Here is a 22957-nt window from a genome sequence, read left to right on the forward strand (position 1 = left end):
ATACTACACTCGATCTAAAGTAAAAAAGACAGGTAGGTACAGTTTCTATCTAGTCGGGCTGGCATTTCTGTACAGGCCTCCAGAAATACCCAGCCAGAGATGATAATGATAGTATTTAAGTGCTTACTATGTGTCAAGCACTGTTCTAATCAATCAATCAATCGTATTTATTGAGCGCTTACTATGTGCAGAGCACTGTACTAAGCGCTTGGGAAGTACAAATTGGCAACATATAGAGACAGTCCCTACCCAACAGTGGGCCCACAGTCTAAAAGGGGAAGACAGAACAAAACACTTAGTCTCCCCCTCTAGACTCTAAGCTCGTTGTGGGCAGGGAACGTGTCTGCCAGCTCTGTTGGATTGGGCTCTCCGAAGTGCTTAGTACAGTGCTCTGCACACAGTAAGCGCTCAATGAATAGTGATTTGCCCCATGTCGACCATTTCAACTGAAAACCGAGGAGGTGCTGGGTGAAAGCAAAACTGACTAGGATTTCATGAGCAATTACCTGAATCTGAACAAATTCAAGGAATGATCTGCGTTTCAAGCAAGAACCTTAGGGGCTAAGCACCCAAAGATATAAAGATATTGGATTATTTCAACATATACCTCTTCCTGGAGAAGCTGGATCTTAAGAACAAGGGACCGATTTTCTTTTTCCTGATGAAATTTAGAAAATTAGAAATTAATGGGAGCCACCTTAAAACATGCTGCTTTAGAAAGCTGACACACACACACACACACACACACACACACACACACACACAATATACAACTTTTAAGGCCAGTCTTTTATGTCCAGTAGATGCAGCAATCTCTGTGTGAAAGGGGATACTTTAAAGATGAAGGATTCAGCTTATTGGAATCAATAATAATAATAATGATGGTATTTGTTAAGCAATTACTATGTGCCAGGCACTGAACTAAATGCTGTGGTGGATATAAGCAAATCAGATTGGACACATTCCCTGTCCCACGTGGGGCTCACATTCTTAATCCCTAATTTTCATATGATGTAATTTAGGCACAGAGAAATTAAGTGACTTGCCCAAGGTCACACAGCAAACAAGCAAACAAGGTCACAAGCAAACTGTGAGCCCACTGTTGGGTAGGGACTGTCTCTATATGTTGCCAATTTGTACTTCCCAAGCGCTTAGTGCAGTGCTCTGCACATAGTAAGCGCTCAATAAATACGATTGATGATGAAGTGGTAGAGCCAGGATTAGAACCCATGACCTTCTGATGCCCAGGCCCATGCTCTATCCACTACACCTTGCTAAACAGCAAGTGTGTGACTCAACCAACGAATGCTTAATACAAATATTACATTTTGAATATCTCATAATGGCTACTAGTTGGTTGTATCTACCAACTCTATTACATTGTACTCTCCCAAGTGCTTAGTACCATGCTCTGTGCATAGTGAGCACTTAATAAATACCACTGATTGGCTGTCTTCAACCATGAGAGGTTGAGACCATCAGTAAGGAAGGATCTTGACCAAAAGATCATGAAACTGAATCAGGAGTCCTGGTTTCTAGTTCCAGTTCTGCCGCTGGCCTGCTGTATGACCTTGGGCAAGTTACTTCACTTTACTATTCATTCATTCAATCGTATTTATTGAGCACTTACTGGGTGCAGGGCACTGTACTAAGTGCTTGGGAAGTACAAGTTGGCAACATATAGAGACGGTCCCTACCCAACAGTGGGCTCACAGTCTAGAAGGGGGAGAAAGACAACAAAACATATTAACAAAATAAAATAGAATAGTAAATATGTACAAGTAAAATAAATAGAGTAATAAATCTGTACAAACATATGTACAGGTGCTGTGGGGAGGGGAAGGAGGTAGGGCGGGGGGGGTGGCGAGGGGGAGGAGGGGGAGAGGAAGGAGTAGGCTCAGTCTGGGAAGGCCTCCTGGAGGAGGTGAGCTCTCAGTAGGGCTTTGAAGGGAGGAAGAGTGCTAGTTTGGCACATGTGCAGAGGGAGGACATTCCGGGCCAGGGGGAGGACGTGGGCAGGGCTGGAGGTTGATGTCAGGACAGCTGAGAACGAGGCACAATGAGGAAGTTAGTGGCAGAGGAGCAGAGGGTGCAGGCTGGGCTGGAGAAGGAAAGAAGGGAGGTCAGGTAGGTGGGGGCGAGGTGATGGACAGCCTTGAAGCCAAGAGTGAGGAGTTTTTCCCTGATGCGTAGGTTGATTGGAAGCCACTGGAGATTTTTGAGGAGAGGATTAACATGCCCAGAGCGCTTCTTCACAAAGATGATCCGGGCAGCAGTGTGAAGTATAGATTGAAGTCGGGAGAGACAGGAGGATGGGAGATCTGAGAAGAGGCTGATGCAGCAATCCAGTCGGGATAGGATGAGAGATTGAACCAACAGGGTGGCGGTTTGGATGAAGAGGAAAGGGCAGATCTTGGCGATGTTGCGGCGGTGAGACCGGCAGGTTTTGGTGATGGATTGGATGTGAGGGGTGAACAAGAGAGTGGAGTTGAGGATGACACCAAGGTTGCGGGCTTGTGAGACGGGAAGGATGGTAGTGCCGTCAACAGTGATGGGAAAGCCAGGGAGAGGGCAGGGTTTGGGAGGGAAGATGAGTTCAATCTTGGACATATTGAGTTTTAGATTGCGGGCAAACATCCAGATGGAGATGTCTTGAAGGCAGGAGGAGACACGAGCCTGAAGGGAGGGAGGGAGAGAGAGCAGGGGCAGAGATGTAGGTTTGGGTGTCATCAGCGTGGGGATGATAGTTGAAGTCGTGGGAGCAAATGAGGTCACCAAGGGAGTGAGTGTAGATGGAGAACAGAAGGGGACCAAGAACTGACCCTTGAGGAACCCCTACAAGTAAGGGGATGGGACGGGGAGGAGGAGCCCGCAAAAGAGACTGAGAATGAATGGCCGTTGAGGTAAGAGGAGAACCAGGAGAGGACAGAGTCTGTGAAGCCAAGGTTGGACAGCGTGTTGAGAAGGGGGTGGTCCACAGTGTCGAAGGCATCTGAGAGGTCGAGGAGGATTAGGACAGAGTATGAGCTGTTGGATTTGGCAAGCAGGAGGTCATTGGTGACCTTTGAGAGGGCAGTTTCAGTGGAGTGCAGGGGACAGACGCCAGATTGGAGGGGATTGAGGAGAGAGTTGACATTGAGGAATTCGAGGTAGTGGATGTAGATGACTCGTTCAAGGAGTTTGGAAAGGAATGGTAGGAGGGAGATAGGGTGATAACTAGAAGGGGAGGTGAGGTCAAGAGAGGGCTTTTTTAGGATGGGGGAGACATCGGCATGTTTGAAGGCAGAGGGGAAGGAACCAGTGGAGAGTGAGTGGTTGAAGATGGAAGTTAAGGAAGGGAGGAGCGAGGGATTTCATAAGATGAGAGGGAATGGGGTCAGACTGTGAGCTCATTGTGGGCAGGAAATGTGTCTGTTGTTCTATCGTACTCTCCTGAGTGCTTAGTACAGTGTTTTGCACACAGTAAGCGCACAATAAATATGACTGAATGAGAGGCCCGTTTCCCCAGCTCTAAAACATGAATAAGATGCCTCTCCCTACCTTCTAGATTAGTAGAGAAACAGCATGGACCAATAGATAGAGAATGGCCCTGGTAGTCAGAAGAACCTGGGTTCTAATCCCATTCCTCCACTGGGTCTGCTGTGTGACCTTGGGCAAGTCACTTTACTCCTCTGGGCCTCAGTTCTCTCATCTGTAAAATGGGGATGAAGACCATGAGCCCCACGTGGGCTAGGGACTGCATCCAACCTGATTACCTTCTATCTACCTCAGCGCCTAGAATAGCACTTGGCACGTAGAAGGGACTTAAATACAAAAATAAAAAGTGAGGACAGCCACATGGGAGAGGAACCCTGTAGGAGATGATGCCCAGCACTTAGAACAGTGCTTTGTACATAGCAAGCACTTAATAAATGCCATCATTATTATTATTATCTTGTCTTTAGCTCAGTTCTCAGAGGGTTCACGTAGCAAGCACTTGATACTGCGATGGTGGTTATATAATTACTCATGTCACAGAGGTTCTCAAACCCTTAACAACTCTCCCACAGCTACCTAAAGTGATCTGACAGAGTTCAGGGCCTAAGTTGGTAAGAAATGTGTGATCTAGCAACTTCAGGTTTTAGTGACACCTTTTTTTTCTTTTAACGATATGTAGCTCAAACTACATCATCATCATCAATCGTATTTATTGAGCGCTCACTGTGTGCAGAGCACTGTACTAAGCGCTTAGCACTGTACTAACTACATCTTCACCTCAGATTTTCTTAGCAGCTATGGCCTACTGGAAAGAGCATGTTCATGGGAGTCAGAGGCCGAATACTTGCTGTGTGAGCTTGGGCAAGTCACAACTTCCTTGTGCCTCAGTTCTCCAGTTCTCCCTCCTATTTAGACTGTGAGCTGCATGTGGGAAAGGACTGTGTCCAGCTTAAGTTGTCATCTACCCCAGTGCTTAGAACAGTATTTGACACATAATAAACACTTAAACACCATTAAAAAAAGGTGCCACAAGACATGAATTCCCTTTACAATTCTCAGACTTACAAGCTGTTTATTCTGGGCCACGATCTTGGTTTTCTGCTGTTCTGCAACATTCATGTCAGTTTTCAGTTCCTCTAGCTCTTCCTTTAGCAGCTTTGTTCTTGTAAGAGACTGCTGGGCGCTGGAAAAAAAGCTAAGAAGAAAACCTCAAATCTAACTGTCAGAGCGATAAACACAAGCCCGGGGTCTATTTTTGAACAGCGGCGAAAACCCCGGGACGTTTGGGTAGAGGCTGAGGGCAAGTGCCACAATGCCCACTGGCCTTTTCAAAATGTCCAGTACTTCTCTCCAGGGGGGAAAGGCGACAGGAAGCTGAAACCTATCTCTCTTTCCCTTCCACCCTTGGGCAGTATAACAAGTCAGTCATAGAGCTGGAGACTAGGCTAAGATTCTCTCACCTCCCACAACCTTCCTAAGCACTCCCTAACCCTCTCCCCATTTTCAAAGCCCTGCTAAAAATCCCACCTGCTCCCAGAAATAGTTCTCTAACATCTCCTCTAGAGAAGCAGCGTGGCTCAGTGGAAAGAGCATGGGCTTTGGAGTCAGAGGTCATGGATTCATATCCCAGCTCTGCCAATTGTCAGCTGTGTGACTTTGGGCAAGTCACTTAACTTCTCTGTGCCTCAGTTACCTCATCTGTGAAATGGGGATTAAGACTCTGAGCCCCCCGTGGGACAACCTGATCACCTTGTAACTTCTCCAGCGCTTAAAACAGTGCTTTGCACATAGTAATCGCTTAATAAATGCCATCATTATTATCTCCTCACCTTCTTCTCCTTCCTTCCTGCTGTCACCTATACACTTTCCTCTTCTAAATCATAAGCTACACACTTTGCTCCTCTAGACCGTAAACTCATTGTGGGCAGGGAACGTGTCTATTTATTCATCATCATCATCAATCATATTCATTGAGCTCTTACTGTGTGCAGAGCACTGTACTAAGCGCTTGGGAAGTACAAGTTGGCAACATATAGAGACAGTCCCTACCCAACAGTGGGCTCACAGTCTAAAAGGGGGAGACAGAGAACAAAACCAAACATACTAACAAAATAAAATAAATAGAATAGATATGTACAAGTAAAATAGAGTAACAAATATGTACAAACATTATATATTTATTGACTGGTATTCTCCCAAACGCTTAGTACGGGGCTCTGCACACAGTAAGTGTTCAATAAATACGACCGACTGCTCCTCTAGACCCAGCTTGCTCACTGTGACATGATCTTGATGCTGCCCCATTTCCTTCATCCTCCCTCTGGCTTGGAATTCCCTTTCCCTCCATATTCTCCAGAACACCAATCTCCTCACCTTCGAAGCCTTATTTAAGGTCGCTTCTCCTCAAAGATGCTGATTAAGCCCTCATTTCCCCAACTCCCTTCTGTCGTTTCTGCGCTAGAATCTGTACACTTTTGAGCATTTGGCATTTGCCCCATCCTCAGTCCCACAGAACTTCGGTATACTCATCTGTAAAATGGGGATTAAGACTGTGAGCCCCACGTGGGACAACCCAATCACCTTGTAACCTCCCCAGCACTTAAAACAGTGCTTTGCACATAGTAAGTGCTTAATAAATGCTATTACTATTATTACATACCTGTAAATTATTTCTATTAATGTCTGTCTGCCCCTCTTGACAGTAAACTTGTTGTGGGTAGGGAATGTACTCTTTGGGGCTCTCCTAAATGCTTAGTATAGTGCTCTGCACACAGTAAGTGCTCAAATATATTGACTGTCCTTTGGTTTTGTTCTCTGTCTCCCCCTTTTAGACTGTGAGCCCACTGTTGGGTAGGGACTGTCTCTATATGTTGCCAATTTGTACTTCCCAAGCACTTAGTACAGTGCTCTGCACATAGTAAGCGCTCAATAAATACGATTGATGATGATTGTCCTAGATGAGACCTCATCTTCTAAGGAGTTTCATTACTCACCCCACCCCCTACAGTACTAATGTCCTTATCAGTATATTCTATTGCTTCTCCTCCCTCTAATTGATTTTAATTTTGTTTTTTAGTGGCATTTGTTAAGCACTATGTGCCAAGAATTATATTAAGGACTGGGGTCGATACAAGCTAATCGGGTTGGACACAGTCCATCTTCCAAATGAGGCTCAGTCTTAATCCCCATTTGACAGATGAGGTAACTACAGCACAGAGAACTAAAGTGACTCACCCAAGGTCACAAAGCAGACCAGGGGCAAAGCCGGGATTAGAACCCAGGTCCTTCAGACTTCCAGGCCTGTGCAATCTCCACTAGGCCATACTGCTGCTTCTCCTCTGTCTTTGTTGCAAATTCAATAGTATTTATTAAGCACTTACTGTGTGCAGAGCACTGTACTAAGCACTTGGTTAGTACAGGGAGGGAACTGAGGCACAGAGAAGTGAAGTGACTCACACAAGGTCACGTAGCAGACAAAGTGGCAGAGCCGGGATGAAAAGCCAGGCCCTTGTGACTCCCGGGCCAATGGATCATTGCCTCCTGGGTGTAAACTTCAATCTACTATACTGGTCTCCCTCTAGACTGTCAGCTCTTTGCTGGCAGAGAATGTGTTTGTCAACTCTGCTCTGTTGTACTCTCCCAGGTGCTTGAAACAGTCCTCGGCCGGCAGTAAGGACTCAATAAATGCCATATATTGATCGATTGTACTCTCCCAGATGCTCAGTACAGTGCTCAGCCAATGATAACCGTATGAATGAATAAATCCTATTGATTTCATTCATTCAATCGTATTTATTGAGTGCTTACTGTGTGCAGAGCACTCTACTAAGCGATTGGGAAGTACAAGCTGGCAAAATACAGAGATGGTCCCTACCCAACAAAGGACTCACTGTCTAGAAGGGGGAGACAGACAACAAAACAAAACATGTGGACATGTGTTAAGTCATCAAAGCAGAGTGAGAAGCAGTATGGCTCAGTGGAAAGAGCCCGGGTTTTGGAGTCAGAGGTCGTGGGTTCAAATCCCGGCTCCGCCACTTGTCAGCTGTGTGACTTTGGTTGAGTCACTTCACTGGGCCTCAGTTACCTCATCTGTAAAATGGGGATGAAGACTGTAAGCCTCCCCCCAACACACACACACCATGGGACAACCTGATCACCTTGTAACCTTCCCAGCACTTAGAACAGTGCTTTACACATAAGTGCTTAACAAATGCCATCATTATCATCAAAATAAATAGAAGTAAAGCTAGATGCACATCATTAATAAAATAAATAGAATAGTAAATATGTGCAAGTAAAATAAATAGAGTAAAAAAATCTGTACAAACATATACAGGTGCTGTGGGGAGGGGAAGGGGGTAGGGTGGAAGGGATGGGGGCGGGGGAGAGGAGTCAGTGACATCAGTCCACAGAGCCAGCTGAAGATTCCAGAAGAGTCCCTGAGGGCTGAGTGTGTGGATTCCACTTCTGCAGTGCTCTTGCAGATAATAATAATAATAATAATAATAATAATAATAATAATAATAATAATAGCATTTATTAAGTGCTTACTATGTGCAAAGCACTGTTCTAAGAGCTGGGGAGGTTACAAGGTGATCAGGTTGTCCCACGTGGGGCTCACAGTTTTAATCCCCATTTTACAGATGAGAGACCTGAGGCACAGACAAGTTAAGTGCCTTGCCCAAAGTCACACAGCTGACAATTGGCGGAGCCGGGATTTGAACCCATGACCTCTGACTCCAGAGCCCGGGCTCTTTCCATTGAGCCATGCTGCTTCTCAGTACAGTACAGATCCTCAGTACAGTGCCCTACACCCAGGAGGCAATGATCCGTTGGCCTGGGAGTTACAAAGACCTGGCTCCGCCACTTTGTCTGCTATCTGACCTTGCGTGAGTCACTTCACTTCTCTGTGCCTCAGTTCCCTCATCTGTTAAATGGGGATTAAGACTGTGAGCCCCATGTAAAACAGCCTGATTACCTTCTATCTACCCCAGCACTTAGAATGGTGCTTGACACACAGTAAGCACTTAAATCAATCAATCGTATTTCTTGAGCGCTTACTGTGTGCAGAGCACTGTACTAAGCGCCTGGGAAGTACAAGTTGGCAACATATAGAGACAGTCCCTACCCAACAGTGGGCTTAAATACCATCCTTATTATCATTACCTCTTCATCTGATTTCGCAGCTGCTCACAATCCTCTCCCAGCTTGTGATTGGCTTCTTCCATGGCCTCCAACGCCAATTTGAACTTGCCGTTTTCCTCCTGCAACTTCTGCTTATTGAACTGCAGGTCGGCCATGCACGTAATTAAGTCGGAGGTCTCCCTGTCACCGAGGAAAGAGCCGGACAATGGTTTCATCTCATTCGGCTCTTTGGCTCCTTAAACCCTACAAACCCTCACGCCCGCCGCTCCCAGTCCGGAGAACGAATCCTCTCTGGTCCTTTCCCTCCCAAGAGAGGGTTAATCCAGCCATGGCCAGGGCAGAACATGAGGGGAGCCAAGAGCCTTTTGACTGCAAGCTCCTTGTGGGCAGGGAACTAGTCTACCCACCCTGGCATGTTGGGCTCTCCCAAGAGCTTAGTGCAATGATTTGTACGCAGGAAGAGCTCAGTAAATACCATTGATTGTGTGAATTGTAATGACAATAATAATGGTATTTGTTAAGTGCTTACTATGTGCTAAGCACTGGGGGAGAAGCAGCACGGCTCAGTCGAAAGATAACGGGCTTTGGAGTCAGAGCCATGGGTTCAAATACCAGCTCCGCCAATTGTCAGTTGTGTGACTTTGGGCAAGTCACTTCACTTCTCTGGGCCTCAGTTACCTCATCTGTAAAATGCGGATTAAGACTGTGAGCCCCCCGTGGGACAACCTGATCACCTCGTAACCTCCCCAGTGCTTAGAACAGTGCTTTGTACATAATGAGCACTTAATAAATGCCATTATTATTATTACAACAAGGTAATCAGGTTGTCCCACGTGGGGCTCACAACCTTCATCCCCATTTTACAGATGAGGGAACTGAGGCCCAGAGAAGATAAGTGGCTTGCCCAAGTTCACACAGCTGACAAGTGGCGGAGCTGGGATTAGAACCCACAATCTCAGACTCCCAAGCCTGGGCTCTTGCCACTAGGCCATGCTGCTTCTCATAATTGTACTCTCCTAAGTGTTTAGTACAGTCCTTTGCACACTAAGAGCTCAATACCGTTGAGTGAATTATACTCTTCCAAGTGCTTAATACAGTGCTCTGCACACAGTAAGAGCTCAATAAATTCCATTGATTGACTTGTACTCTCTCAAACGCTTAGTACAGTGCTCTGCACACAGTAAGAGGTCAATAAATGCCACCGATTGATTGTGCAGGAGACCCAGAGTCTAGTCCCCGATCTGCCATTGGCCCGCTGCGTGACCTCAGGTCCCTTAGCCTCTCTGTGCCTCAGTTTTCTCATCTGTAAAATGGGAATAAAAATACTTCTCTCTCCATGTTAGGTCACCAAAGCCTAGTGTATAGACCATGTACTTCCCAAGCGCTTAGTACAGTGCTCTGCACACAGTAAGCGCTCAATAAATATGATTGATGATGATGATGATTTATTGAGCACTTACTGTGTGCAGAGCACTGTACTAAGCACTTGGAAAGTACAAGTTGGCAACATATAGAGAGGGTCCCTACCCAACAGCGGGCTCACAGTCTAGAAGGGGGAGACAGAGAACATATTAACAAAATAAAATAAATAGAATAAATATGTGCAAATAAAATAGAGTAATAAATACGTACAAACATATATACAGGTATATACTGTATATACAGAGTAATAAATAGAATAATAAATATATTACAGTACTATATACTGTATATATGTTTGTACGTAGTTATTACGCTATTTTATTTGTACATATTTATTCTATTTTATTTTGTTAATATGTTTTGTTTTGTTCTCGGTCTCCCCCTTCTAGACTGTGAGCCCGCTGTTGGGCTGTTGGGTAGGGACCGTCTCTATATGTTGCCAACTTGTACTTCCCAAGCGCTTAGTACAGTGCTCTACACACAGTAAGTGCTCAATAAATACAATTGAATGAATGAATGAATACAGGTGCTGTGGGGAGGGGAAGGAGGTAAGGCAGGAAGGAGGGGGTGGAGGAGGAGAGGAAGGAGGGGGGCTCAGATCATGACTCTGTCATTTGTCTGCCTTGTGACTTTGGGCACGTCACCTAATTTATCTGTGCCTCAGTGACCTCATCTGTAAAATGAGGATTGAGACTGTGAGCCCTATGTGGGACACAGATTGTGTTTAACCCAATTATCTTATAGCTACCTCAGGGCTCTGTACAGTGCCTGGCATATAGTAAGCATCATTATTATTATTATTATTACTACTGAGAGTCTCATGAGGGACAGGGACTGTGTCCAGTCTGATTTCCTTTATTTTTCCATCCCTTAGCACACAAGGGCTTAAAACCATTCTCATAATATCCCCTCCCCACTTTAATCCTATTTGAAATTCAATGCCAATATTAATTACAGTATTTGCCATCTCCGTGCCCAGTTCTGCCAGGGTTTAAGCACCTCCCTCCACCCACCTTGCCACTTGGGAAGTATTTTGACTTGCTTGAACAGAGGTGTGAAAACTTATTTCAAAATTAGCCCTCGATATTTGCATCTACTTAGCAAAGATATTCTCCAGTCTGTTAGCTCTGAGTGTCTCTGGCTGACTAGGATGAGAGAGAGATCACGCTTTGAAAACTGGACTAGGAGGTGGGGGACTCCATTCTCCAAGAAGTTGGAGTTAAAGGGCGAATGCTCTGCACAGTGCTCTGAACACAGTAAGCGCTCAATAAATGCGATTGATTGATTGATTGATTGAGTCTGGGGTAGCATTCACCCATTGCAATGCCCTGTGCATGAAGGTAAGCGGTTTCTCTGGCAACAAGTCCAGCCAAATCCATCAGGCTAGCACTGTGGGACAAATCAATCAAAAACAATAAAATAACGGTGATGGTATTTGCTAAGAGCCTAGTCTGTGCCAAGCATTGCACTAAGCACTGCGGTGGAAACAAGCAAATTGAGTTGGGCACAATCCCTGCCCCATGTGGGGCTGTCTTAATCCCCATTTTTTTTTAACAGATGAGGGAACTGAAGAGAAGGGAAGTGACTTTCCTAAGGTCATACAACAGACAAGTGGCCGAGCAAGATTAGAACACATGACCTTTGGATTCCCAGGCCCATGCTCTAGCTACTAAACCATGCTGCTTCTCCACTCAATCAATTGTATTTATTGAGTGCTTACTATGTGTAGAGCCCTGAACTAAGTGCTTGGGAGAGTACAATACAGTACCTGTATATATGTTTGTACATATTTATTACTCTATTTATTTTATTTTGTTAATATGTTTGGTTTTGTTCTCCGTCTCCCCCTTCTAGACTGTGAGCCCACTGTTAGGTAGGGACTGTCTCTATATGTTGCCAACTTGTACTTCCCAAGTGCTTAGTACAGTGCTCTGCACACAGTAAGTGCTCAATATGATTGATTGATTGATTACAATACAAAATAAAGGACACATTCCCTGCCCAGAACGAGACAAACATTTCTCCAAATCCCTTAGAGAAGCAGCATGGCTCAGTGGAAAGAGCCTGGGCTTTGGAGTCAAAGGTCATGGGTTCAAATCCCAGCTCCGCCAATTGTCAGCTGTGTGACTTTGGGCAAGTCACTTCACTTCTCTGTGCCTCAGTTCCCTCATCTGTAAAATGGGGATTAAGACTGAGGCTGACGTGGGACAGCCTGATCACCTTGTATCCCCCCCAGCACTTAGAACAGTGCTTTGCACATAGTAAGCACTTAAATACCAAAATTAGTATTATTGTTATTATTATTATTATTGATAATAATAACAGTCTGGCCAAAACTCTGGGTGAAGACACAGGATATGACAGATTGCAAAGTCCTCTTGATACCACAAAAGATGCCTCTTGGAATATCTTCTTGTACCTTCCCCCAGAAATTAGTCCAGTGGTTGGTTATATGTATAAATCTATAATTTAATTTATTTATATTGATACCTGTTAACTTGTTTTGATGTCCATCTCCCCCCTTCTAGACTGTAAGCCTGATGTGGACGGGGATTGTGTCTATTGCTGAATTGTACTTTCCAAGAGTGTAGTACAGTGCTCTAAACAGTAAGCATTCAACAAATATGATTGAATGAATATGATTATCATCAGTCCAACTGCTGTGGGAAAACGGCAGCAAGGTCTAGACGACCACTAGCTGTGCCCTCACATTTTCATCTGCCCCATGAAAATATGGAGTGAACACAAAGAGGACAAGAAGTCACTTACAAGTCGCATTTTGATGGGTCTCCTCCTAAAGCCTCAAAGCTCCTCACTGTCGCATTCGTTTTACTTGCAGTCCTCTGTCCTGAAACACACATGATACTGTCGGCTCCTCGTCAACAGGGAATGTATCTCCCAACTCTGTTCTAGCGTACTGTCCCAAGTGCTTAGTACAATGTACCCCCTCCCCTTTTCTCTTTTCCCACTCCCTTCTGCATTGCCCTGACTTGCTCCCTTTCTTCTTCATTTATTTATTTCTATTAATATCAGTCTCCCCCTCCAGACTGTAAGATCTCTGTGTGCAGGGAATGAGTCTGTTTGTTATATTGTACTCTCCCAAGTGCTTAGTACAGGGTTCTTCACACAGTAACTACTCAATACGACTGAGTGAATGAATGAGTGCTCTGCACACGGAAAATGCTTGATAAATACCACTGATTGATTAATCGATAGAGGCACTTTTACCCCACGAGGTGTTGGCTGAGAGGGTGGAGGGCGGGTGTGATCTGTCTGGACAGATGGACGGACACACACCTGCTTTCTGGCTCTCCTGTACCTTGAAAACAGAGCTTTCCCCCGCAGTTGGTTGACAGTCGTCTTCTCCCCTGTAGCAAGACCAACATAAAATTGTAATCTCCTTGATGGTGGGAATCATGTTTACTTACTCCATTGTATTTCCCCATGAGCTTAGCACAGTGCTCTGCATGCAGTAGCTGCTCGATCAATCCCATTTATTATTATTATTGCTATTATTTCTCTTAATGTCTATCTCCCCCTCTAGACTGTAAGCTTGTTGTGGATGGGGAACATGTCTATATATTGTTCTATTGCACTCCTCCAAGCACTTAGTACAGTGCTTATGTTACTCCCCTCCTCAAAAGTCTCCAGTGGCTGCCTGTCAACCTACACATCAAGCAAAAACTCCTCACTCTCTGCTTCAAGTCTCTCCATCACCTCACCCCCTCCTACCTTACCTCCCTTCTCTCTTTCTCCAGCCCAGCCCACACCCTCCACTCCTCTGCCACCGCTAACCTCCTCACTGGGCCTTGTTCTCACCCATCTCGCTGTCGACCCCCTGCCCACCTCTTCCCCCTGGCCTGGAATGCCCTCCCTCCACACATCTGCCAAGCTGGCTCTCTTCCTCCCTTCAAAACCCTACTGAGAGCTCACCTCCTCCAAGAGGCCTTCCCAAACTGAGCCCCCTTTTTCCTCTCCTCCTCCCCATCTCCCCCACCCTACCTCCTTCCCCTCCCCACAGCACCTGTATATATGTTTGTACAGATTTATTACTCTATTTTACTTGTACATATTTACTATTCTATTTATTTTGTTAATGATGTGCATTTAGCTTTAAATCTATTTGTTCTGATGACTTGACACCCGTCCACATGTTTTGTTTTGTTGTCTGTCTCCCCTTTCTAGACTGTGAGCCCATTGCTGGGTAGGGACCGTCTCTATATGTTACCAAATTGTAGTCCCCAATCACTTAGTACAGTGCTCTGCACACAGTAAGCGCTCAATAAATATGATTGAATGAATGAATGCTTTGCACACAGTAAGTGCTCACTAAATACGATTGAATGAATGAATGGAGTAGTGAGGTGGAATCAACCTTTCCAGATTGCTTTTTGGTTCAAATAGAACAGCAGAGCAGAGAAGCAGCATGCTGTAATGGCTAGAGCCTGGGCATCAGAAGGTCTCCCAGGTAGACATGTTTTGATACCTGACTACAAGTTTTGTTGCCTGTCTCCCCCTTCTAGACTATGAGCCCGTTGTTGGGTAGGGACCATCTCTATATGTTGCTGACTTGTACTTCCCAAGCACTTAGTACAGTACTCTGCCCACAGTAAGCACTCAATAAATATGATTGAATGAATGAATGGGTTCTAATCCCAGCCCTGCCCCTTGCTTGCTGCATGACCTTGGTCAAGTCACTTCACTTCTCTGGCCCTCAGTTACCTCAACTGTAAAATGGGGATTGAGACTGTGAGCCCCTAATGTGGGAGAGGGACTACCTTGTATCTAACCCAGTGCTGAGAACGTAATAAGCACTTAAATACCACAATTATTACCATTATATTCATTCATTTCATTCAATCGTATTTATTGAGAACCTATGTGCAGAGCATTGTACTGAGAAACTTGGAAAATGCAATTTGGCAACAGAGACAATCCCTACCGAACAACGGGCTCACAGTCTAAAAGGTGGGGGGAGACCATAAAAGGTGGGGGGAGACAGACAACTAAACAAATAGGCATCAATAGCATCAACATAAATAAAAACAATTATAGATAGAGAGGTTCCCTTGCCATTAATGGAGTTGGGGGTGGGTACCACTTTTGGGAAAAAACAGATCACCCAACACTTTCGTTTTAGCTAATAGTTTCACACTCCCCACCCCTTTGCCACACTGAATCTCTCACCGGAGCCGTTACAGTCCCATCTCTAGCCAAGTTGAATTTCACCTCCTGTTTCCCCTGTCCACTTCCTGTTGCCTTGAGAAAGGCCCGAGGGAAGAGGAGGAGGGGAGGAGAAGAAAGAGACCCCGAAAGAGGTGGGAGTGGGGCCCAAGATTGGGTGAGGGGCTGGAGAATGGCAGCAGAGCCCGTCTGAGCACTCAGGAAGGGAGGGAGAAGGGGTGGGAGGGAGGGACATGAGGAGCACTTACTAAAAAAAAAAAATAATTTCAGTAATTGTGCCATTTGTGAAGTACTTTCCCTGTGCCAAGCACTCTACTAAGTGTTGGGGTAGGTTACAGTAATAATAATAATAGTGGTGTTTGTTAAGTGCTTACTATGTGCCTGGCTCCTGGGTGGATAAAACAAATCGGGTTGGACACAGTCCCTGTCCCATAGTCTCAATCCTCATTTTACAGATGAGGGAACTGAGGCCCAGAGAAGTGAAGTGACCTGCCCAAGGCCATAAAGCAGATAAGTGGTGGACCCGGGATTTGAACCCATGAACTTCTGACTCCCAGGTTTGAGCTCTAGCCACTCAGATATGCTGCTTCTCAGTACAAGTACAGGTTAATCAGGTCAGACAGAGTCCCCATCCCACATGAGGCTCCCAGCCTGTGGAAGGGACAACAGGTATCGAATCCCCATTTTGCAGATGAAGAAATGGAGGCCCAAGGTCACTCATCAGGCATCGAGCAGAGCCAGGATTAGAACCCAGGTCCTCTGGCTTCCCAGCCCAGGCAGGTTCCACCTTTATGACATCGCTAAAATCCACCCTTTCCTCTCCATCCAAGTTGCTACCATGTTACTCCAAGCACTTATCCTATGCTCAGTGGAAAGAGCCCGGGCTTTGGAGTCAGAGGTCACGGGTTTAAATCCCGGCTCTGCCAACTGTGTGACCTTGGGCAAGCACAACTTCTCTGTGCCTCAGTTCCCTCATCTGTAAAATGGAGATTTAGAGTGTGAGCCTCCTGTGGGACAACCTGATCACCTTGTAACCTCCCCAGAGCTTAGAACAGTACTTTGCACACAGAAAGCACTTAATAAATGCCATCATTATTATTATTATTATTACTACAGCAGCCTCCTCGCTGACCTCCCAGCTCCACTCCATACTTCATTCTGCTGCCTGGATCGTTTTTCTTATCAAAACGTTCAGGCCATGTTTCACTACCCCTCAAGAACCTCCAGTGGTTGCCCATCCACCTCCGCATCAAACAGAAACTCCTTTAAAGCAGTCAATAACCTCACCCCCTCTTATCTCACATCCCTGCTCTTACGACAACCCTGCCCACACAATTTGCTCCTCCAATGCCAACCTACTCTCTGTAGCTGGATCTCATCACCAACCTCTGGCTCATGACTTACCTCTGGTTTGGAACACTCTCCCTGCCTTCAAAGCCTTATTAAAGGCCCATCTCCTCTAAGAGGCCTTCCCTGACTAAGCTCTCCTCTTCTCCCACTCCGTTCTGCATCACCCTTGCCTTGGATTTTCCACCCTTTATTCACTCCTCCCTCCACCCTACAGAACTGATATCCATATCCAAAATATATTTCTTCATATTAATGGCTGCCTCCCCTTCTGGATTGCAAGCTTTTTCCCTGCCCATAACGAGTCCACCAACTCTGTTTTGTTTTACTCTCCCAATAATATAATACTGATGGCATTTATTGAGCGCTTATTACGTGCAAAGCACTGTTCTAAGCACTGGGGAGGTTACAAGGTGATCAGGTTGTCCCACAGGGGGCTCACAGTCAATCAATCAATCGTATTTATTGAGCGCTTACTGTGTGCAGAGCACTATACTAAGCGCTTGGGAAGTACAAGCTGGCAACATATAGAGACAGTCCCTACCCAACAGTGGGCTCACAGTCTAGAAGGGGGAGACAGAGAACAAAACCAAACATACTAACAAAATAAAATAAATAGAATAGATAGGTAACAAGTAAAATAAATAGAGTAATAAATATGTACAAACATATATACATATATACAGGTGCTGTGAGGAAGGGAAGGAGGCAAGATGGGGGGGATGGAGAGGGGGACGATCCCCCTTGTACATATGAGGTAACTGAGGCCCAGAGAAGTTAAGTGACTTGCTCAAAGTCACACAGCTGACAATTGGTGGAGCCTGGATTTGAACCCATGACCTCTGACTCCAAAGCCTGGGCTCTTTCCACTGAGCCACGCTGCTTCTCTAAGTGCTTCCCAAGCACTTAGTATGGTGCTCTGCATACAGTAAGTGCTATATAAATATGATTGATTAGTACTGAGGCATCATACCCATACTATTGATAAAAATAATAATGATGGTATTTGTTAAGCGCTTACTATGTGCCAAGCACTGTTCTAAGCGCTGGGGTAGATACAAGGTAATCAGGATGTCCCATGTGGGGCTTAACACTCTTAATCCAGATTATTACTGATGAGGTAACAGGCACAGAGATTGTAAGTGACTTTCCCAAAGTCACACAGTTGATAGGTGGTAGAACAGAGGTTAGAAGTCATGACCTCTGACTTCCAAGTCTGGACTCTTTCCACTAAGCCATGCTGTTTCTCAAGCTACTACTGTTTCTGCAAAAGACACACATAGCCCTGTGGAAAAAGCACAGTAATAATAATAATAGTACTTGTTAAGCATTTACTTTGTGCCAAGCCCATTTACCAGATGAGGTAACAGGCTCAGAGAAGTGAAGTGACTTGCCCAAAGTCACACAGCAGACATGTGGCAGACACCTGAGAGCCAGATAACCTTGGTTCTCATCCCGACTCTGTTCAATCACAGTTACTGAGTGCATACTCGGTGCAGAGCACCGCACTAAGCACTTGGGAGAGTACAATATACTCTCATTATTTTGTTAATATGTTTTGTTTTCTGGCTCCCCCTTCTAGACTGTGAGCCCACTGTTGGGTAGGGACCGTCTCTATATGTTGCCAACTTGTACTTCCCAAGCTCTTAGTACAGTGCTCTGCACACAGTAAGCACTCAATACAATTGAATGAATACAACAGAGTTGGTAGACCTGTTGCCTTCCCACAGTGAGCTGAGTTTGCTATGTGACCTTGGGTGAGTCGCTTTCTGTGCCTCAGTCTCCTCATCTCTAAAATGGGGGTTGGATGCCATTTTTCCCCACTACTTATACCAGGAGTCCAATACGGGACACGCTCTGTGTCTGACCTAATTAGCTTGAGAAGCAGCGTGATTCGGGAGTCAGAGGACGTGGGTTCTAATCCCGCCTCTGCCCCTTGGCTGTTATGTGACCTTGGGCAAGCTGTTTTACTTCGCTGTGCCTCAGTTATCTCATCTGTAAAATGGGGATTATGACTGTGAGCCTAGCCACGGTGGAGAGAGATTACCCTAGAGCCCGGGCCTAGGAGTCAGAAAAACCTTGGTTCTAATTCTGGCTTCGCCACATGTCTGCTATGTGACTTTGGGCAAATCACTTCACTGGGCCTCAGTTCCCTCATCCATAAAATGGGGACTAAGAGTGTGACCTCTGTGTGGGATAGGGCCTGTGTCCCACCTGATTAACTTGTATCTACCCCAGTGCTTAGAACGGTACTTAGCACATACTAAGCACTTAACCAGTACCATAATTATTATCAGTTACCTCATCTGATTACCTCATCTGTAAAATGGGGATTAAGACTGTGAGCCCCATGTGGGACAACCTGATCACCTTGTATCCTCCCCAGTGCTTAGAACAGCGCTTTGCACATAATAAGCACTTAAATGCCATCATCATTCTCTGGGCCTAAATTATCTCATCTGTAAAATGGAGATGAAGATTGAGCCCCATGTGGAAAAGGGCTGTGTCCAACCCAATTAACTTGTATCTGCCCCAGTGCTTGGAACAGTGCTTGGTACATAATAAGCACTTAAAAGCCACAATTATTATTATTAAGTACAATAATAATAATAATTGTGGTATTTGTTAAGTACTTACAATGGGCCAAGCACTGTTCTAAGCGCTGGGGAAGACTCAGGATAATCAGGTTGGACACAGTCCCTGTCCCACATGGGGCTCACAGTCTTCATCTCCATTTTGCAAATGAGATAACTGAGGCCCAGAGAAGTGAAGCGACTTGCCCAAATTCCCACAGCAGGCACGCAGCAGAGCCAGTATGAGAACCCAAGTTCTCTGATTCACAGGCCCATGCTCTTTCCACTAGGCCACGCTGCTTCTCATTACAATTATAATTACCAACGAAGGAAGGGGATTTGAATTACCATTTGCTCCTACAGTCTGCTATCCACTGTTTCATTATTGCATAGTAAGTGTCCAGGTCTACAACAATGTCCTCCTTGTCAGGGTCAAGCATATTCCGTAACTCTTCAAGGCCACTGTCCTCTGTAGCCCGACTGGTGGTGAGCCTCAGATAATCTACTATTACCGTCACGGCCACTTTCCCTGGAGAAGAGGAGACAAAGATCAGATGGTCAGCGTGGTCCTAGTGGATAGAACACAAGCCTGGGAGTAAAAAAAACCCCAAAACCTGGGTTTCTAATCCAGGTTCTGCTGCTTGTCTGCCATGTGACTTTGGGTACATTATCATTTCATTTCTCTGAGCCTCCGTTACCTCATCTGTAAAATGGGGATTAGGAGTGTGAGCCCCATGTGGGACGGGGACTGTGTCCAACCTGATTAGCTTGTACCTTCCCCAGCGCTTAGGACAATGCTTGCCACATAGTGCTTAACAAATACCATAATTATTATTAGTTAGGAATTATGATCTTTGTCCTCAAGGAGCTTACTACCTGGTATCTTGACATTCATTCGTGCATTCACTCAATTGTACTTACTGAATGCTTACTGTGTGCAGGTAATAGTAATAAAAATGATGGCATTTATTAAGTGCTTACTATGTGCAAAGCACTGTTCTAAACACTGGGGAGGTTACAAGGTGATCAGGTTGTCCCACAGGGGGCTTGCAGTCTTAATCACCATTTTACAGATGAGGGAACTGAGGCACAGAGAAGTGAAGTGACTTGTCCAAAGTCACACAGCTGACAATTGGCGGAGGCAGGATTTGAACCCATGATGTCTGACTCCAAAGCCCAGGCTCTTTCCACTGAGCCACACTACTTCTCTTTACTGTACTACACGCTTGGGAAAGTACAGCACAACAATAAACAGTGACATTCCCTTCCCACATGAGCTTATAGTCTAGAGACTAGCTTGCAGTCTAGAGGAAATATTCTTGACGGGAAATAGATCAGAGTTACGGATATCGATCAGGGTCCTGGGCTTTGAAGGCACCCACAGAAAAAAAAAATTGTGTTAGGTGGTGGGGGTAGGGAGAAGGGGACGGCAGGAAGGAAGTCTGAAAAAACATTTAAAGGTTAAGATTCTTGATTAGTTATTCCCACACTCCTGAGAGATGACATATGGTCTGGGAGAGCAGAGAATCATCCTGAAATTATGGGAATGGGAAATAGTAACAGAAACAACTAGAGCCCGCTCAGTTCTTCCAGAACACATGCTTCAGTTGGAAGGGTGTGAGGGAAGTGGGGAACATTCTTCCAACCCCACACGTCTGCCGGGATCGAACAGGACACCATGTTGGGGGAAGTGGCTGGGCACAGGCCCTTGGCGTCTGTTACGGTGAGCATGTTCACGCTAGCGCATTTTCCTCAACACAGAAAGTCCTCAAGAGCCCAACTGTTATGTTCTAGGAGGACTGAGAGTGTTCCTCCAGCCCACGAAGGACTTGATTACTGGGGTTCTTGTGAGTCATCGACCAAATCCTCTATTATCCAAACACATCGCTTCACCCCCCTCTCCACAGATGGCACTGAGACTCCCATCAGACCCTTCTCCAACCCAGGGGAAAAAAAAAATCAACTGACAACCAAGTGAGGCATCCTGTATACATGTTTGTACATATTTATTACTCTATTTTACTTGTACATATTTATTCTATTTATTTTATTTTGTTAATATGTTTTGTTGTCTGTCTCCCCCTTGTAGACTGTGAACCCACTGTTGGGTAGGGACAGTCTCTATATGTTGCCAACTTCTACTTCCCAAGCTCTTAGTACAGTGCTCTGTACACCATAAGCACTCAGTGAATGTGATTGAATGAATGAATCAATCCATTATTCATTCCCTCGGTCCCAACTTCCAAAGGCCTAGCCACGGTGGAGAGAGGTTACCCTACCCTAGTGAGAAGTAGAGTAGCTTAATGGATAGAGCTTGGGTCTGGAGTCAAAAGAATCTGGGTTCTAATTCTGGCCTCGCCACATGTCTGCTATGTGACTTTGGGCAAATCACTTCACTTCTCTGGGCCTCAGTTCCCTCATCCATAAAATGGGGACTAGGAGCGTGAACTCTATGTGGGACAGGGCCTGTGACCAACCTGATTAACTTGTATCTACCCCAGTGTTTAGAATGGTACTAAGCACATACTAAGCACTTAACCAGTACCATAATTATATTAACCCTCATGCCACTGGGACACCCATCATTCATTCAATCATATTTATTGAGTGCTTACTGTGTGCAGAGCACCATAATAATAATAATGGTTTTTGTAAGTACTTACTATGTGCCAAGCACTGTTCTAAGCACTGGGGGGGAGATGCAAGGTAATCAGGTTGTCCCATGTGGAGTTCACAGTCTTAATCCCCACTTTACAGATGAGGCAGCTGAGGCACAGAGAAGGTAAGTTACTTGCCCAAAGTCACACAGCTGATAAGTGGTGGAGCCAGGAATAGAACACATGACGTATTGACTCCCAAGCCTGTGCTCTTTCCACTAAGCCACTCTTTGGGAGAACACTCTGTTACCTCATCTGTAAAATGGGGATTAAAAGTGTGTTACCTATGCTGGACAGGAACTGTGGCCAACCTGATTTTCTTGTATCCACCCTAGTGCTTAGTACAGTGCCTGGCACATAGTATGCACTTAAATACTATGTGCCAAGCACTGTTCTAAGCTCTGGGTAGATATAAGGTGATCAGGTTGCCCCATGTAGTGCTCACAATCTTAATCAGTGTGGCTCAGTGGAAAGAGCATGGGTTTTGGAGTCAGAGGTCATGGGTTCAAACCCCGGCTCCGCCAATTGTCAGCTGTGTCACTTTGGGCAAGTCACTTAACTTCTCTGTGCCTCAGTACCTCATCTGTAAAATGGGGATTAAGACTGGGAGCCTCCCATGGTACAACCTGATCACCTTGTGACCTCCCCAGTGCTTAGAACAGTGCTTTGCACACAGTAAGCGCTTAATAAATGTTGTTATTATTATTATTATTAATAATAATAATAATAATAATCCCCAACTGAGGCCCAGAAAAGTTAAGTGGCTAGCCCAAGGTCACACAGCAGACAAGTTGTGGAGCCAGGATTAGAACCCATGACTTCTGACCCCCAAGCCCATGCTCTTTCCAATAAGCCATGATGCTTCTATGCGACTTTGGACAAGTCACTTCACTTCTCTGTGCCTCAGTTCTCTCATCTGTAAAGTGGGGATGAAGACTGTGAGCCCCAAGTGGAACAGGGACTGTGTCCAACCTGATTAACTGGCATCTACCCCAGCGCTTAGAACAGTTCATTCATTCATTAATTGTATTTATTGAGCACTTACTGTCTGCAGAGCACTGCACTAAGCTCTTGGGAGGGTACAATAGAACATTAGACTCATTCCCTGCCCTGCTTGACACATCGTAAGCACTTAAGAAGTACCATAATTAT

General features: G+C 45.3%; 1 protein-coding gene across 1 annotated transcript in view; it reads right to left on the bottom strand.

Annotated features, from left to right (window-relative positions):
- IRAG2 (inositol 1,4,5-triphosphate receptor associated 2) overlaps positions 1-22957 on the bottom strand; it is a 224946-nt gene that overhangs the window by 195671 nt on the left and 6318 nt on the right. Inside the window, exons 4-9 of the mRNA XM_038771719.1 lie at positions 19497-19677; positions 13342-13412; positions 12814-12892; positions 8644-8802; positions 4543-4672; positions 608-658 (exon numbers count right to left, since the gene is read on the bottom strand). Coding sequence (XP_038627647.1) covers positions 608-658; positions 4543-4672; positions 8644-8802; positions 12814-12892; positions 13342-13412; positions 19497-19677 — 671 coding nt within the window. The remainder of the gene's footprint in view (positions 1-607; positions 659-4542; positions 4673-8643; positions 8803-12813; positions 12893-13341; positions 13413-19496; positions 19678-22957) is intronic.

The sequence above is a fragment of the Tachyglossus aculeatus genome, chromosome 2 (assembly GCF_015852505.1).
Source record: "Tachyglossus aculeatus isolate mTacAcu1 chromosome 2, mTacAcu1.pri, whole genome shotgun sequence".
Taxonomy (NCBI): domain Eukaryota; kingdom Metazoa; phylum Chordata; class Mammalia; order Monotremata; family Tachyglossidae; genus Tachyglossus; species Tachyglossus aculeatus.